We start from the raw sequence: 15,998 nt of genomic DNA on the forward strand, positions 1-15,998 counted from the left end.
TAATGTGATTTCTGATTTCTGTTGACTCCAACATGGCGGATTATTTTATTTTATTTCTCTGAGCGCCGTCTCAGATTATTGCATGGTTTGCTTTTTCCGTAAAGTTTTTTTGAAATCTGACACAGTGGTTGCATTAAGGAGAGGTATATCTATATTTCCATGTCTAATAATTGTATTTTCATCGACATTTATAATGAGTAAAACAATATAAGATGCATGTATGTTTGAGGAATTTTAATTATGAGATTTCTGTTGTTTTGAATTTGGCGCCCTGCACTTTCACTGGCTGTTGTCATATCGATCCCATTAATGGGATTGCAGTCCTAAGAAGCTAACTTCTTGGTGACAGGGTGGCAGTATTGAGTAGCTTGGATGAATAAGGTGACCAGAGTAAATAAGGTGCCTGCTACTCTGTCCCAGATGCTAATATTTGCATATTATTAGTAGTATTGGATAGAAAACACTCTGAAGTTTCTAAAACTGATGTCAACAGTCTTTAGAAAGTTGTTTGAGGCTTCTATTGTGGAAGGTGGTTGAATAAGAGCAGTTTCAACAAGTGGACTAGGCTGTGGCCAATCAGTTGTTTACTGCGTGGTCACGTGGGCGCGCCGTTCCTTCTTTTTCCTCTGGAATGTTATGATATTTTAAAAATTTGGTCATATAAGTATTGGCAACTTATAATATTGTCATACAATTATATAAAACATTTATATGGGTTTCATACCAATGTTTTGTAAAAAATAGCCTCTGAAATATCTGTAAAGTGACCATAAATGTCTACAGTGTTGTTTTCTTGGAAAGCTGTGCTATTATATGATACAATATCAGTAATTGTTGCATTAACAACTTTATCAAATGATGTCAGCCAGTGTCTGGCTGTGGACTGACTGCATTGTTTAAACGGAATGTTGGCATGTTGGCAGTTAACTTCAAAAATGTACGGAATCATTCCTCTAAGACTGGCTGGCTAGCTAGCTAACAAACATACAGTGCAAATAAATTCTTCAAATTCATTATTTTACACAATATCTTATCACAGCACTGTCAATCCTTGGTTGACCAACTCCCTGACCAAAACGGCTGACATTCATTCCATCATAAGAAGGTTCATGCCCATTCTAGTATTCTAATTCTAAATTCTATAGTCCCAGTGAGTATTTGGGTGCGTTCGTAAATTGACTCTGGAGTGCCATGGGGCACTCAGAGTGTGCGTTCGTAAATTGTGTGCGTTGTCAGATTGTCAGATCGTAAATTCAGAGTGTTTCACTCTCGGAGCGTTCAGAGCGCATACTGGACGCTCTGGTCGATGAGTAGGGTTGACCTCACAACCGCAGTCAAGCACCCAAGCTAACTTCCTAAAGTTAGCTAGCTTGCTAGCTACTTCCAGACATAAATGAGAGAACACCACATTCTGGCCATTTTTCTACAATAGCTGGTTAGGCTGTTTTTATGTTATTCAGAGGGTTGGTGTCTGTAACTGTGCTGCTGGCAACAATTTAATTACGATTTATTGCAGACATTGGCCCTTTTCAACAGGTGTTGAGCGTTTGTAAATTCATCAGTTATTCTGCGCTCTGGCACACACAGACGAGAGTGCTCTGAAATCGGAGTAGATAGCAAAAGGGAATTTACAAACGTACCCTTAGATACAATTAGTGAGTGCAGTGGTGTAGTACCATTTTTTTAGGTGAGGGAGCGCAATGTCTTTTTAAGAACAAATTCTTATTTACAATGACAATCTAGGAACAGTGGGTTAACTGCCTTGTTCAGGAGAAGAACAACACATTTTTACCTTGTCAGCTCAGGGATTTGATCTAGCAAATTTTTGCTTACAGGTCCAATGCTCTAACCACTAGGCTACCTGCCACCCCATAGCTCCTCTAGTAATTTAATAGGATATCTGTGGTTCCAGCAGAGGGTAGGTGCTAGCTACTCTAACTGTTATATGATTGGTTGTATTCCAGCAGGGTCCCCCCCAGTATGGCCAGCAGGGTATAGGAGGATACAGCCAGCAGCAGCAGCAACAGCAGGGAACGACCCCGGGACCCTACTTCAGTCCCCCCCAGCAGAACCCTACCGCCCCCCCTTCACAGCCCCCCTACCTGCCACCCCACGCCCCACCTCAGCAGGTAAGACATCGCTTCGGATAGAAGTTCACCTTATGCACAGATCTAGGATCAGTTTACTTTCCCCAAATATGAACATTTATAGTCAGTGGGTAAATGTAAAACTGTAGATCAGTGTCTAAGGGCCACGTTGTTCTGTTCTGTAAGGACTGCTATCCTAGAATGCTTTTCTCCCACATAGGCCTCCTGTGGTGTGTGTGTGTGTGTGTGTGTGTGTGTGTGTGTGTGTGTGTGTGTGTGTGTGTGTGTGTGTGTGTGTGTGTGTGTGTGTGTGTGTGTGTGTGTGTGTGTGTGTGTGTGTGTGTGTGTGTGTGTGTGAGAGAAGGCATTAGCCTCCTCAGTAATGCTGGCATTGTTTCCCACTGTCGGACAAGAGTCTGGCTCTGTCCCTACAGGTCTGATGAGTCGTCCAGATTAATCATGAGGACTATTTCTGGCGTTTCCTGCTTCCCCTACCTTTGCACGGGCAAACGCAGTCACACACACACACACACACACACACACACACACACACACACACACACACACACACACACACACACACACACACACACACACACACACACACACACACACACACACACACACACACACACACACACACACACACAGTGGGACCACATAGACAGATCTCGGTCCAGGCCTCTCAAGTTGATGCTGTCAGCCGTGTGGCCTGGAGGTCTGGGGTGTGTTTACTGTCAGCCAGAACTCTGTGTGTGTGTGTGTGGGTTGTGGGAGGAGTTGGGTGGGGCTGTTTTTATCTTCGTATACTACTTATACTGGAAGAGAGTGAGTCCACACTTCTGAAAAGGGAGAATGGAGGAAGGGGCGGTGGTTAACCCTGGAGGCTTGGACATGTGGATGCTGGGTTGAGTCAGTGTGGGGGGCTCCAGGATTTTAGTGAGAACCAGAGTTCAGAAGGATATGGCCAGAGAAAGAATGCATTCAGTCAAATAGACTAGAGGATTGCGTGGGTTCTGCCCCTCTTACAAGTTGGGCTGCATTTAAACTACTTTGGATTACACAGTCCAGCTGAGTCTTTCACAATGTGGGCTGGGAGGTTAGCACACACACTCTTTCCCTCTCTATCTCTCTCTCTCTCTCTCTCTCTTTCTGCAGACTGGAGCAAGGTGAGGTGCGTCAGCTAGGCTCAGGGCTATTTGGATTGAGGAATACTGAATGAGCTAGCCAGCGCAGAGCCTACTACCCACTGGGCACACACTGGTTAAATCAACGCTGTTTCCTCGTCATTTAAATTAAATTGTGTTGAACCAATGTGGAATAGACGTTGAATTGACGTCTGTGCCCAGTCGGTTCAGCACACAGCCCACTACAGCACACAGCCCACTACAGCACACAGCCCACTACAGCACACAGCCCACTACAGCACACAGCCCACTACAGCACACAGCCCACTACAGCACACAGCCCACTACAGCACACAGCCCACTACAACACACAGCCCACTACAGCACACAGCCCACTACAGCACACAGCCCACTACAGCACACAGCCCACTACAGCACACAGCCCACTACAGCACACAGCCCACTACAGCACACAGCCCACTACAGCACACAGCCCACTACAGCACACAGCCCACTACAGCACACAGCCTGCATGCCTTGGCCCCAGGATTACACTCCATACCTATTTGGGGCTCTAAAGATTTGGTGCGAAATATTATTAGGTCAGTGGAGGATGTAGAGTAGTCTAAGAAGGTGGAGGGTGGAGGTAAGATGGATTATGGTTTCTGCAATGTTCCAATACAAAAGGAGTGTGTGTGCGAGCATGTGTGTTCGTTTTACAATAGAGAGAGTACTACTTTCGTTCCCCCTGACCTATGTTATTGTCGCTGTATGATTGGGAGCTCATCTCAGCTCCCAATCATAAAGAAAGGTCACCATTCGACCTTTTTACAGCATTCTGTGCCGATCAATGAAAACACACAGCACTGTAAGAGAGATTAGGATGTCATTGTGGTTGTGACCCCTCTCCCAAGACCTCTATTTACCAAAGGATAGAAGTTCCACCCTGTGTGATTTGGGTGGTTAGCCGTTCCTCTCCACATCCATGAGCCCAGGTGAGAGGACATCCTTCACTTGATTGAGTGATTGCAGCTTCTTTGACATCATATTTGCTGTGAAACCCAAGGTTCCTTCAGAAAAGGCAGGAAGCCTAGTGGTTAGAGCGTTGGACTAGTAACCAAAAGGTTGCACGACCGGATCCCTGAGCTGACCAGGTAAAAATCTGTCGAACTGCACCTGAACAAGGCAGTTAACCCACTGTTCATAGGCCGTCATTGAAAATAAGAATTTGTTCTTAACTGACATTCGTAGTTAAATAAAGGAAATGAAAAAATGGCTATTAGCCTTATTTTATAGCCCTCTGAAGGGCAAGTGCTCTTTATTGGACTATAATTCACTGGCTTTCTGATTCTGACCTATCAGCTGATGCTTCAAAACATCTCAGAAATACAGCTTCATTGATGAGGGGGAATGAAAACCATTCGTCTTTCTTATAGTCTCAAGTAATTCATGAATTGCTGTAAGAACTCGTAACAGCAGAGTTCCTCTCCGTTGCTAACCCGGTCATCTTCTACCTGCTCCCTGCCTTCCTGTCACCAACGGGTCTTATTCTCTCTACATCTGCTTTGATAAGACCAAACACTCTGACATGTTCCTCTCTGCCTCCCTCACTAAGGAGGCTCTTCCCTTTATGTATGTGTGTGTGTGTGTGTGTGTGTGTGTGTGTGTGTGTGTGTGTGTGTGTGTGTGTGTGTGTGTGTGTGTGTGTGTGTGTGTGTGTGTGTGTGTGTGTGTGTGTGTGTGTGTGTGTGTGTGTGTGTGTGTGTGTGTGTGTGTGTGTGTGTGTGTGTGTGTGTGTGTGTGTGTGTGTGTGTGTGTGTGTGTGTGTGTGTGTGTGTGTATGTGTGTGTGTGCTCGCTTCCCCAGCAGAGAGACAGACACCTTTCCTTCTCCGGCTGCCATTCTCTTATCTTCCTAGGTAGCTGGGGGTGTGTTTTGTAGTGACTGAAACATCCATGCCCAAGTTGCTACAGTATCTAGGTCCTTTATCTAACTGGGGGTTGCAGAGTGTGAAAGGACTACTCCAGTGTGAGGATTTGTGGTGTTGTTCACACTGTTACCAGGCAGGGCCATCGATTGGTTACATCTTAAGCCAGGGATCATCAACTAGATTCAGCCGCGGGCCGAATTTTCTTGGGCGAATGGTCAGGGGGCCAGAACGAAATTACAAATAACTTGAAGACTATAATTTGACCGCAAGAATCCCAAACAGATATATTTGACTAAAACATTATAATTTCAAACATTTGTAGATGATCACGTGTCTCTCTATTATATGTGTGAATACTTGGGAACAGATTTCCTAAATAAAAGTAACTTGGAGCTGATTTCCTGGTGTTTTTACACTCTTTTAAGTCCAACAATGAATTTATTTTTAATTTTTAAATCTATATATTTATGCTCAGAAAACTTTGGGGGCCAAATAAAAACACCAGTTGGGAAACTCTGCCTTCATCTATGACAATTTGTTGTAGTTTCTGAGGAGTGACAAACAAAGATTTCACAAACAAGAAGTGTACTTTATTGCTCCTCATTTCTTCAATGAAAGTGTCCAGTCTGTTCCTCTGTGAGACTGCTTATCTCTAGGGCTGTTTCCTGTTTCCTGTATTACTTCCAAATTCATCTTCTCTCTGAGCTGCTGCTGGCCCCACTCTGCTCTGCTGTGCTGTGCTGTGCTCTGCTGTGCTGTGCTCTGCTGTGCTGTGCTCTGCTGTGCGGTGCTCTGCTGTGCTCTGCTGTGCGGTGCTCTGCTCTGCTGTGCTTTGTTCTGCTGTGCTCTGCTCTGCTCTGCTGTGCTGTGATGTGCTGTGCTCTCCTGTGCTCTGCTGTGCGCTGCTCTGCTCTGCGGTGCTCTGCTGTGCTCTGCTGTGCTCTGCTGTGCGGTGCTCTGCTCTGCTGTGCTTTGTTCTGCTGTGCTCTGCTCTGCTCTGCTCTGCTGTGCTTTGTTCTGCTGTGCTCTGGTCTGCTCTGCTGTGCTTTGTTCTGCTGTGCTCTGCTCTGCTCTGCTGTGCTCTGCTGTGCTGTGCTCTGCTCTGCTGTGCGGTGCTCTGCTGTGCTCTGCTCTGCTGTGCTCTGCTGTGCGGTGCACTGCTCTGCTGTGCTCTGCTGTGCTTTGTTCTGCTGTGCTCTGCTCTGCTGTGCTCTGCTCTGCTCTACTCTGCTGTGCTCTGCTGTGCTCTGCTCTGCTGTGCTCTGCTGTGCTCTGCTCTGCTGTGCTCTGCTGTGCTTTGTTCTGCTGTGCTCTGCTCTGCTGTGCTCTGCTCTGCTGTGCTGTGCTCTGCTCTGCTCTGCTCTGCTCTGCTGTGCTTTGTTCTGCTGTGCTCTGCTGTGCTTTGTTCTGCTGTGCTCTGCTCTGCTGTGCTGTGCTTTGTTCTGCTGTGCTCTGCTCTGCTGTGCTTTGTTCTGCTGTGCTCTGCTCTGCTCTGCTGTGCTGTGCTGTGCTTTGTTCTGCTGTGCTCTGCTCTGCTGTGCTGTGCTTTGTTCTGCTGTGCTCTGCTCTGCTGTGCTGTGCTTTGTTCTGCTGTGCTCTGCTCTGCTCTGCTGTGCTGTGAGGTGCTGTGCTCTCCTGTGCTCTGCTGTGTGCTGCTCTGCTCTGCGGTGCTCTGCTCTGCTGTGCTCTGCTGTGCGGTGCTCTGCTCTGCTGTGCTTTGTTCTGCTGTGCTCTGCTCTGCTGTGCTGTGCTCTGCTCTGCTCTGCTCTGCTGTGCTCTGCTGTGCTTTGTTCTGCTGTGCTCTGCTCTGCTGTGCTCTGCTGTGCTCTGCTCTGCTGTGCTCTGTTCTGCTCTGCTCTGCTCTGCTCTGCTGTGCTTTGTTCTGCTGTGCTCTGCACTGCTCTGCTCTGCTGTGCTTTGTTCTGCTGTGCTCTGCTCTGCTCTGCTGTGCTTTGTTCTGCTGTGCTCTGCTCTGCTCTGCTGTGCTCTGCTGTGCTCTGCTCTGCTGTGCTCTGCTGTGCGGTGCACTGCTCTGCTGTGCTCTGCTGTGCTTTGTTCTGCTGTGCTCTGCTCTGCTGTGCTCTGCTCTGCTCTGCTCTGCTCTACTCTGCTGTGCTCTGCTGTGCTCTGCTCTGCTGTGATCTGCTCTGCTGTGCTCTGCTCTGCTGTGCTCTGCTGTGCTTTGTTCTGCTGTGCTCTGCTCTGTTGTGCTCTGCTCTGCTCTGCTGTGCTCTGCTCTGCTCTGCTGTGCTTTGTTCTGCTGTGCTCTGCTCTGCTCTGCTCTGCTGTGCTTTGTTCTGCTGTGCTCTGCTCTGCTGTGCTTTGTTCTGCTGTGCTCTGCTCTGCTGTGCTGTGCTTTGTTCTGCTGTGCTCTGCTCTGCTCTGCTGTGCTGTGCTTTGTTCTGCTGTGCTCTGCTCTGCTCTGCTCTGCTCTGCTGTGCTGTGCTTTGTTCTGCTGTGCTCTGCTCTGCTCTGCTGTGCTGTGCTTTGTTCTGCTGTGCTCTGCTCTGCTGTGCTGTGCTTTGTTCTGCTGTGCTCTGCTCTGCTCTGCTGTGCTCTGCTCCAAGGTTAATTAAAACACTGTCACATTGGCTGGCTGCCCGCCTTTATCGCTACTTCCTGCTCTCGCTGCCACCCACGACCACCGATAGCACGCTACACGGCACAGTGTACCCGAGGATGCCACGGCAACAACTAACTGGAGAGGGGGGATGGAGGGAGGGAGGGAGAGAAGGGGGAGAGTGCGGGAGAGGCAGGGCTATTCAAAGTTCAATGTCATTAATTGGTCAGCATTTGAATATTAACTGAGAAATCTGTTAATTAACTGGATAATAAAAGCGCTGCTTCAATTGGGAGGGGATAGAGAGAGGGATGAAGGGAGGGAGGGCTGTGGAAATAGAGGGCATATGGCAGAGGAAGCTGGGTGCCAGGCGATAAGAGGGACCCATCCGTGGTATAGGTTTGGCCACTGTAATTTGCAGGAGCTGCTTTAATTGTCATAACCTTTTAAATGGCATAGTTTATCAGAGTCCTCTAAATGTCCCTTCGTATCGCCACGGTAACCAGCACAGTGCTCCTATTGGCTGCCTGAAACAAGCACTTAAGCCTGATGAGTTTAGAAAAAAATAGAAAGGCAGAAAAAACGGTTAGTTAGTTTTTTTGTGGGGGGGGGCTTCTGTCGGTTGGATTGTGTTTTTAGTTGTGTTTGCACATCTCTGCTGACTGACACTTTCTAATTGCGTGTCTGGAATGCGTTGTGGTGTTTTTCTGATTTATGTTTGTATGCACCATTGTGATTCAAATGCAATTGTGAGGTGTTTTTTGAAAGGGTTTGAACAGTCTTAATCACACTGAAGAGGGTAGTATTTAGCGCTCTGGGGGGGGGTCCCTCCCTGGCTGGTTCTCTGTCACTGGGCTGGGTAATAGTTGTAGAGCGAGGATCAGTACTGCAGCGTATAGGTATGCACCAAGACACGCATGCACACACACACAATGGCAGAAACAGTTGGATATGGGTAGTGTATGCACACACACGTATCCTTTGAAAATTGATCGCAACATATTAGTCTTTGCATTAACCAAAATCTGTGAGGAAGTCAGTCAGTCCGTTGTCCTTTCTACTCTAGAGGGACTGCTGCATTGTCTTTCAGTCCTGTCTGATCCAAGCTGTCAGTTTATACTGAATGTAGTTTCTGCATTACAGGCCTTAATAAGAGCTGCCATTTTCTCCCTGGCAACTCCTCTCTCTCTCTCCCTACTGTAATATTGTGCAACTTGCTGATTGCTTCAATTATGGCATCCCAATCTGAGGTGCCATTGTTGTCTGTGCTAATGATGTGCAGGACCATGAATATGGATGGCCTGCATCTCCCCTCCCCACTCCTCACCCTCTACTCTACTCTCCTCTCTGCTGCTGCCTGCCTGTCTTTGTCTTTGTCTGTCCCTGTTCCCTGTTCTCTGTCATTTCTCTGATGTGCTGTGCTTTGTGTACACAGACGTGCGTTTGTATTTATGAACGCCATGATTTTCCCATCCCCTGCTTTAAAAATGAACGCTAAAAATATCCCCCTCAAGAACAATCAGAAGCAGACACGCACACATACGGGCGCACACACACTCACACGCACACACACACACATGGCTCAGGTGAAGCAGGCATGAGAGGATCCATCCTCTGGGCAGTGTGATTCAACTCAGTTTGGCTGTTAGAAGTGTCACTGTCTCTCTGTGGTGCTCCCATCACTCTTCTACATCTTCTGTGTGAAGTACATGACAGTACTGTGTGTATCTATGTGGTGACGGTCCTTATCGCCCACTGTTATATCTTTCTCCCTATTGTTCTACCTCACACACACACTCTCTCTCTCTCTCTCTACCTCTCTCTCTCTTTCCCTCTCTCTCTCTCTCTCTCTCTCTCTCTCTCTCTCTTTCTCTCTCTATACCTCTCTCTCTCTTTCCCTCTTTCTCTCTCTCTTTCTCTCTCTCTCTTTCCCTCTCTCTCCTCTGCTTTCTCCCTCTACAACATAGTCTCACTCCCCTCCTTCCCCATTTCCTACTCCCTCCCTCCCTCCTTTCTGTTCTCTCTGTGTGAAGGGGTGACAGGCATGGGGAGGTTGCCCAGTGGATATCCGAACTAGCTGTCCTCAGGGGGCCAGGGATAGGCTGGGGCCACTGGGCTTTTTAAGACGCGCAATTAAGCTTAATTTTTAATGAATATTAATGGAATTAGTGGCAGATTGGCGGAGATCTGCATCTGTGACGGTGTGGGAATAACATTCATTTGGTAGTCATGAGGCAGGAGAGACGGAGGCAAGGATGGATGGATGGAAGGAAAGAGAGAGAGAAGAGGAGAGGGCCCTGCCACTGACAGATACTGTATATCTTTCCTTTATGAATGCTTTCTATCCATCTCCAAGCCCAGACAAACAGCCTACTCACCAGTTATCAGTCTATATATGTAATACTAACTCCTAACTCCCCATGGCTGTCGAACATAATTTCAGTCAGATTCCTGCATTCCCTCATGTACTTCAAATCCTTTCCTTCAATACCCTCTTTTCTATTACGCTAAGATGTAGCCTTGTTAAAAACACTGTGTGTGTGTGTGTGTGTGTGTGTGTGTGTGTGTGTGTGTGTGTGTGTGTGTGTGTGTGTGTGTGTGTGTGTGTGTGTGTGTGTGTGTGTGTGTGTGTGTGTGTGTGTGTGTGTGTGTGTGTGTGTCTGTGTGTGTGAAGACAGGAATAAGTGTAGCTCCAGGCGTAAGGTGTGGAGGAGTGGATGATATTCTAGCTGCTCGTCATAGCTTCTAAATTAGCTTAGAAATTACTATTTTAAAGAAAATGACAAAAAATGCATGAAGCAAAATTAGACTAACCTCACTTTGGCTGTACTCATTGATTCTCTCTCTTGCTCCATCTCTCTCTCTCCCTCTGTCTCTCTCTATTGCTCTCTCTCCCACTCTCTCTGTCCCTCTGTCTTACTCTAAGTCTGTGTAATCTGAGGGAAATATGTGTCTAATATGGTCATACATTTGGCAGGAGGTCAGGAAGTGTAGCTCAGTTTCCACCTCATTGTGTGGGCAGTGTGCAAATAGCCTGTCTTCTCTTGAGAGCCAGGTCTGCCAAATTGCAGCGTTTCTCAATAGCAAGCTATGCTCACTGAGTCTGTCGATAGTCAAAGCTTTCCTTAAGTTTGGGTCAGTCACAGTGGTCAGGTACTGTACTCTGTGTACTCTCTGTTTAGGGCCAAACAGCTTTATAGTTTGCTCTGTTTTTTGTTCATTCTTTCCAATGTGTCAAGTAATTATCTTTTGGATTTCTGATGATATGGTTGGGTCTAATTGTGTTGCTGTCCTGGGGCTCTGTGGGGTCTGTTTGTGTTTGTGAACAAAGCCCCAGGACCAGCTTGCTTAGAAGACTCTTCTCCAGGTTCATCTCTCTGTTGGTGATGGGTCCAAGATCCTAGATCCAAGATGGCGTAGCAGTAAGACGTGTCGTGTCCCTTGTATATATCGTCTTTTTTCGTTTTTACATATTTTTTTCTTCGCATATCTTTTAAAACATTTTGCTAAACCTCAGCTTCCAAATACTCTCCTGCAACCCGCCTCACCCAATGTAACTATTTTTTTTCCTAAAGTAGTTATATTTACTTCGGAACCGGAACCCCTCAACTGAAGCTAGCCAGCTAACTACCAGCTATGCTAGCGGTCTTCAGCTAACCGGTCATCAGCTAACCTTTAGCTCGGAAAGCTCTCGCCAGTTCGAACAACGCGACTCTAACCAGAGCATAACGGACCTATTTATTTTTTATCCCCGGATTCCCACCGCAAACGGAACATCTTTCAGCTGGATCTTCACAACTAGTTATCAAGCTAAACCGCAACCCCGGATGATTACTGCTGGCTAGCGTTTCCACCCACTTAGCTTGAAGCTAGCCCGGCCAGAGCCCCTGAGCTACCACCGTAGCATACTCCTGAGCTACAATACCTACCACCGTAGCATACTCCTGGGCTACAATTACCCGGACCCACGACCGGTCTATCGATGTCACCGCATGAAGAGGAATAGACAGACTCACCCCATCGCGACGTCCCCCAAAGGCTAACTTTCTAGCCCTTGCTATCTCCTTGCTTGCTATTTCGGCCTGCTAACTGCCAGCTTGTTTAGCCCCGGTCCGCTAACTGCTACCTTGTTTAGCCCCGGCCTACTAACTGTTAGCTTGTTAGCACAGGCCTGCTAACCGTCTGAATCGCCGCGTCCCAAACACTCACTGGACCCATATTTACTCTCTTATCTCTTTTCGATTTTTAATTTGTTTATACCTTCCGGTAACCTGCCTCACCCAATGTGATACGGAATCGCTATTATTTTTAATTTTTAGAACACACTCAAGAACCTCAAGAAGCTAACCAGCTAACTAGCTACAAGCTATTTAGTCATTGTTCGTTTTTTTAACCTGGATAACACTCACAAATCCAGCTTCCCTGCCCCCTGGACACTGATCACTTGGCTACATAGCTGATGCACGCTGGCCTGTCCATTAATCACGGTACTCCATTCTGCTTGTTTATGTTTTATCTGTCGACCCCGTTGCCTAGTCAACGCCATTTTACCTGCTGTTGTTGTGCTAGCTGATTAGCTGTTGTTGTCTCACCTACTGTTTTAGCTAGCTTTCCCAATTCAACACCTGTGATTACTGTATGCCTCGCTGTATGTCTCTCTCAAATGTCAATGTGCCTTGTATACTGTTGTTCAGGTTAGTTATCATTGTTTTAGTTCACAATGGAGCCCCTAGTTCCACTCTTCATACCCCTGATACCTCCTTTGTCCCACCTCCCACACATGCGGTGACCTCACCCATTACAACCAGCATGTCCAGAGATACAACCTCTCTCATCATCACCCAGTGCCTGGGCTTACCTCCGCTGTACCCACACCCCACCATACCCCTGTCTGTGCATTATGCCCTGAATATATTCTACCATGCCCAGAAACCTGCTCCTCTTATTCTCTGTCCCCAATGCTCTAGGCGACCAGTTTTGATAGCCTTTAGCCGCACCCTCATACTACTCCCTCTCTGTTCCGCGGGTGATGTGGAGGTAAACCCAGGCCCTGCATGCCCCCAGGCACCCTCATTTGTTGACTTCTGTGATCGAAAAAGCCTTGGTTTCATGCATGTCAACATCAGAAGCCTCCTCCCTAAGTTTGTTTTACTCACTGCTTTAGCACACTCTGCTAACCCTGATGCCTTGCCGTGTCTGAGTCCTGGCTCAGGAAGGCCACCAAAAATTCTGAGATTTCCATACCCAACTATAACATCTTCTGTGAAGATAGAACTGCCAAAGGGGGAGGAGTTGCAGTCTACTGCAGAGATAGCCTGCAAAGTAATGTCATGCTTTCCAGGTCCATACCCAAAAAGTCAAACTACTAATTTTGAAAATTGCTCTCTCCAGAAATAAGTCTCTCACTGTTGCCGCCTGCTACCGACCCCCCTCAGCTCCCAGCTGTGCCCTGGACACCATTTGTGAATTGATCGCCCCCCATCTAGCTTCAGAGTTTGTTCTTTTAGGTGACCTAAACTGGGATATGCTTAACACCCCGGCAGTCCTACAATCTAAGCTAGATGCCCTCAATCTCACACAAATCATCAAGGAACCCACCAGGTGCAACCCTAACTCTGTAAACAAGGGCACCCTCATAGACGTCATCCTGACCAACTGGCCCTCCAAATACACCTCCGCTGTCTTCAACTAGGATCCCAGCGATCACTGCCTCATTGCCTGTATCCGCTACGGAGCCGCAGTCAAACGACCACCCCTCATCACTGTCAAACGCTCCCTAAAACACTTCTGTGAGCAGGCCTTTCTAATCAACCTGGCCCGGGTATCCTGGAAGGACATTGACCTCATCCCGTCAGTTGAGGATGCCTGGTCATTCTTTAAAAGTAACTTCCTCACCATTTTAGATAAGCATGCTCCGTTCAAAAAATGCAGAACTAAGAACAGATACAGCCCTTGGTTCACTCCAGACCTGACTGCCCTCGACCAGCACAAAAACATCCTGTGGTGGACTGCAATAGCATCGAATAGTCCCCGCGATATGCAACTGTTCAGGGAAGTCAGGAACCAATACACGCAGTCAGTCAGGAAAGCAAAGGCCAACTTCTTCAGGCAGAAGTTTGCATACTGTAGCTCCAACTCCAAAAAGTTCTGGGACACTGTGAAGTCCATGGAGAACAAGAGCACCTCCTCCCAGCTGCCCACTGCACTGAGGCTAGGTAACACGGTCACCACCGATAAATCCATGATTATCGAAAACTTCAACAAGCATTTCTCAACGGCTGGCCATGCCTTCCGCCTGGCTACTCCAACCTCGGCCAACAGCTCCACCCCCCCCCGCAGCTCCTCGCCCAAGCCCTTCCAGGTTCTCCTTTACCCAAATCCAGATAGCAGATGTTCTGAAAGAGCTGCAAAACCTGGACCCGTACAAATCAGCTGGGCTTGACAATCTGGACCCTCTATTTCTGAAACTATCCGCCGCCATTGTTGCAATCCCTATTACCAGCCTGTTCAACCTCTCTTTCATATCGTCTGAGATCCCCAAGGATTGGAAAGCTGCCGCAGTCATCCCCCTCTTCAAAGGGGGAGACACCCTGGACCCAAACTGTTACAGACCTATATCCATCCTGCCCTGCCTATCTAAGGTCTTCGAAAGCCAAGTCAACAAACAGGTCACTGACCATCTCGAATCCCACCGTACCTTCTCCGTTGTGCACTCTGGTTTCCGAGCCGTTCACGGGTGCACCTCAGCCACACTCAAGGTACTAAACGATATCATAACCGCCATCGATAAAAGACAGTACTGTGCAGCCGTCTTCATCGACCTTGCCAAGGCTTTCGACTCTGTCAATCACCATATTCTTATCGGCAGACTCAGTAGCCTCGGTTTTTCGGATGACTGCCTTGCCTGGTTCACCAATTACTTTGCAGACAGAGTTCAGTGTGTCAAATCGGAGGGCATGCTGTCCGGTCCTCTGGCAGTCTCTATTGGGGTGCCACAGGGTTCAATTCTCGTGCCGACTCTTTTCTCTTTATATAACAATGATGTTGCTCTTGCTGCGGGCGATTCCCTGATCCACCTCTACGCAGACGACAGCATTCTATATACTTCCGGCCCGTCCTTGGACACTGTGCTATCTAACCTCCAAACGAGCTTCAATGCCATACAATACTCCTTCCGTGGCCTCCAACTGCTCTTAAACGCTAGTAAAACCAAATGCATGCTTTTCAACCGATCGCTGCCTGCACCCGCATGCCCGACGAGCATCACCACCCTGGATGGTTCCGACCTTGAATATGTGGACATCTATAAGTACCTAGGTGTCTGGCTAGACTGTAAACTCTCCTTCCAGACTCATATCAAACAGGCTTTCTATTCCGCAACAAAGCCTCCTTCACTCACGCCGCCAAACTTACCCTAGTAAAACTGACTATCCTACCGATCCTCGACTTCGGCGATGTCATCTACAAAATTGCTTCCAACACTCTACTCAGCAAACTGGATGCAGTTTATCACAGTGCCATCCGTTTTGTCACTAAAGCACCTTATACCACCCACCACTGCGACTTGTATGCTCTAGTCGGCTGGCCCTCGCTGCATATTCGTCGCCAGACCCACTGGCTCCAGGTCATCTACAAGTCCATGCTAGGTAAAGCTCCGCCTTATCTCAGTTCACTGGTCACGATGGCAACACCCATCCATAGCACGCGCTCCAGCAGGTGTATCTCACTGATCATCCCTAAAGCCAACACCTCATTTGGCCGCCTTTCGTTCCAGTTCTCTGCTGCCTGTGACTGGAACAATTGCAAAAATCCCTGAAGTTGGAGACTTGTATCTCCCTCACCAACTTCAAACATGTGCTATCTGAGCAGCTAACCGATCGCTGCAGCTGTACATAGTCTATTGGTAAATAGCCCACCCATTTTCACCTACCTCATCCCCATACTGTTTTTATTTATTTACTTTTCTACTCTTTTGCACACCAGTATCTCTACCTGTACATGACCATCTGATCATTTATCACTCCAGTGTTAATCTGCAAAATTGTAATTATTCGCCTACCTCCTCATGCCTTTTGCACACAATGTATATAGACTCCCCTTTTTTGTTATTGACTTGTTCATTGTTTACTCCATGTGTAACTCTGTGTTGTCTGTTCACACTGCTATGCTTTATCTTGGCCGGGTCGCAGTTGCAAATGAGAACTTGTTCTCAACTAGCCCACCTGGTTAAATAAAGGTGAAAAATTATTTATTTTTTAAATGGGTTTGTTATGGAAGGTTTGGGAATCGCTTCC

At 47.4% G+C, this 15,998-nt stretch overlaps 1 protein-coding gene across 2 annotated transcripts in view; it reads left to right on the forward strand.

Annotated features, from left to right (window-relative positions):
• The window catches only part of LOC135508341 (AT-rich interactive domain-containing protein 1B-like), a 322,882-nt gene that overhangs the window by 83,142 nt on the left and 223,742 nt on the right, over positions 1-15,998 (forward strand). The window contains exon 3 of one of the 2 annotated variants that reach the window (XM_064928452.1): positions 1,965-2,129. In XM_064928452.1, coding sequence (XP_064784524.1) covers positions 1,965-2,129 — 165 coding nt within the window. The remainder of the gene's footprint in view (positions 1-1,964; positions 2,130-15,998) is intronic. The other variant, XM_064928453.1, reaches the window with a different exon arrangement.

This window comes from Oncorhynchus masou, chromosome 21, assembly GCF_036934945.1.
Source record: "Oncorhynchus masou masou isolate Uvic2021 chromosome 21, UVic_Omas_1.1, whole genome shotgun sequence".
Taxonomy (NCBI): domain Eukaryota; kingdom Metazoa; phylum Chordata; class Actinopteri; order Salmoniformes; family Salmonidae; genus Oncorhynchus; species Oncorhynchus masou.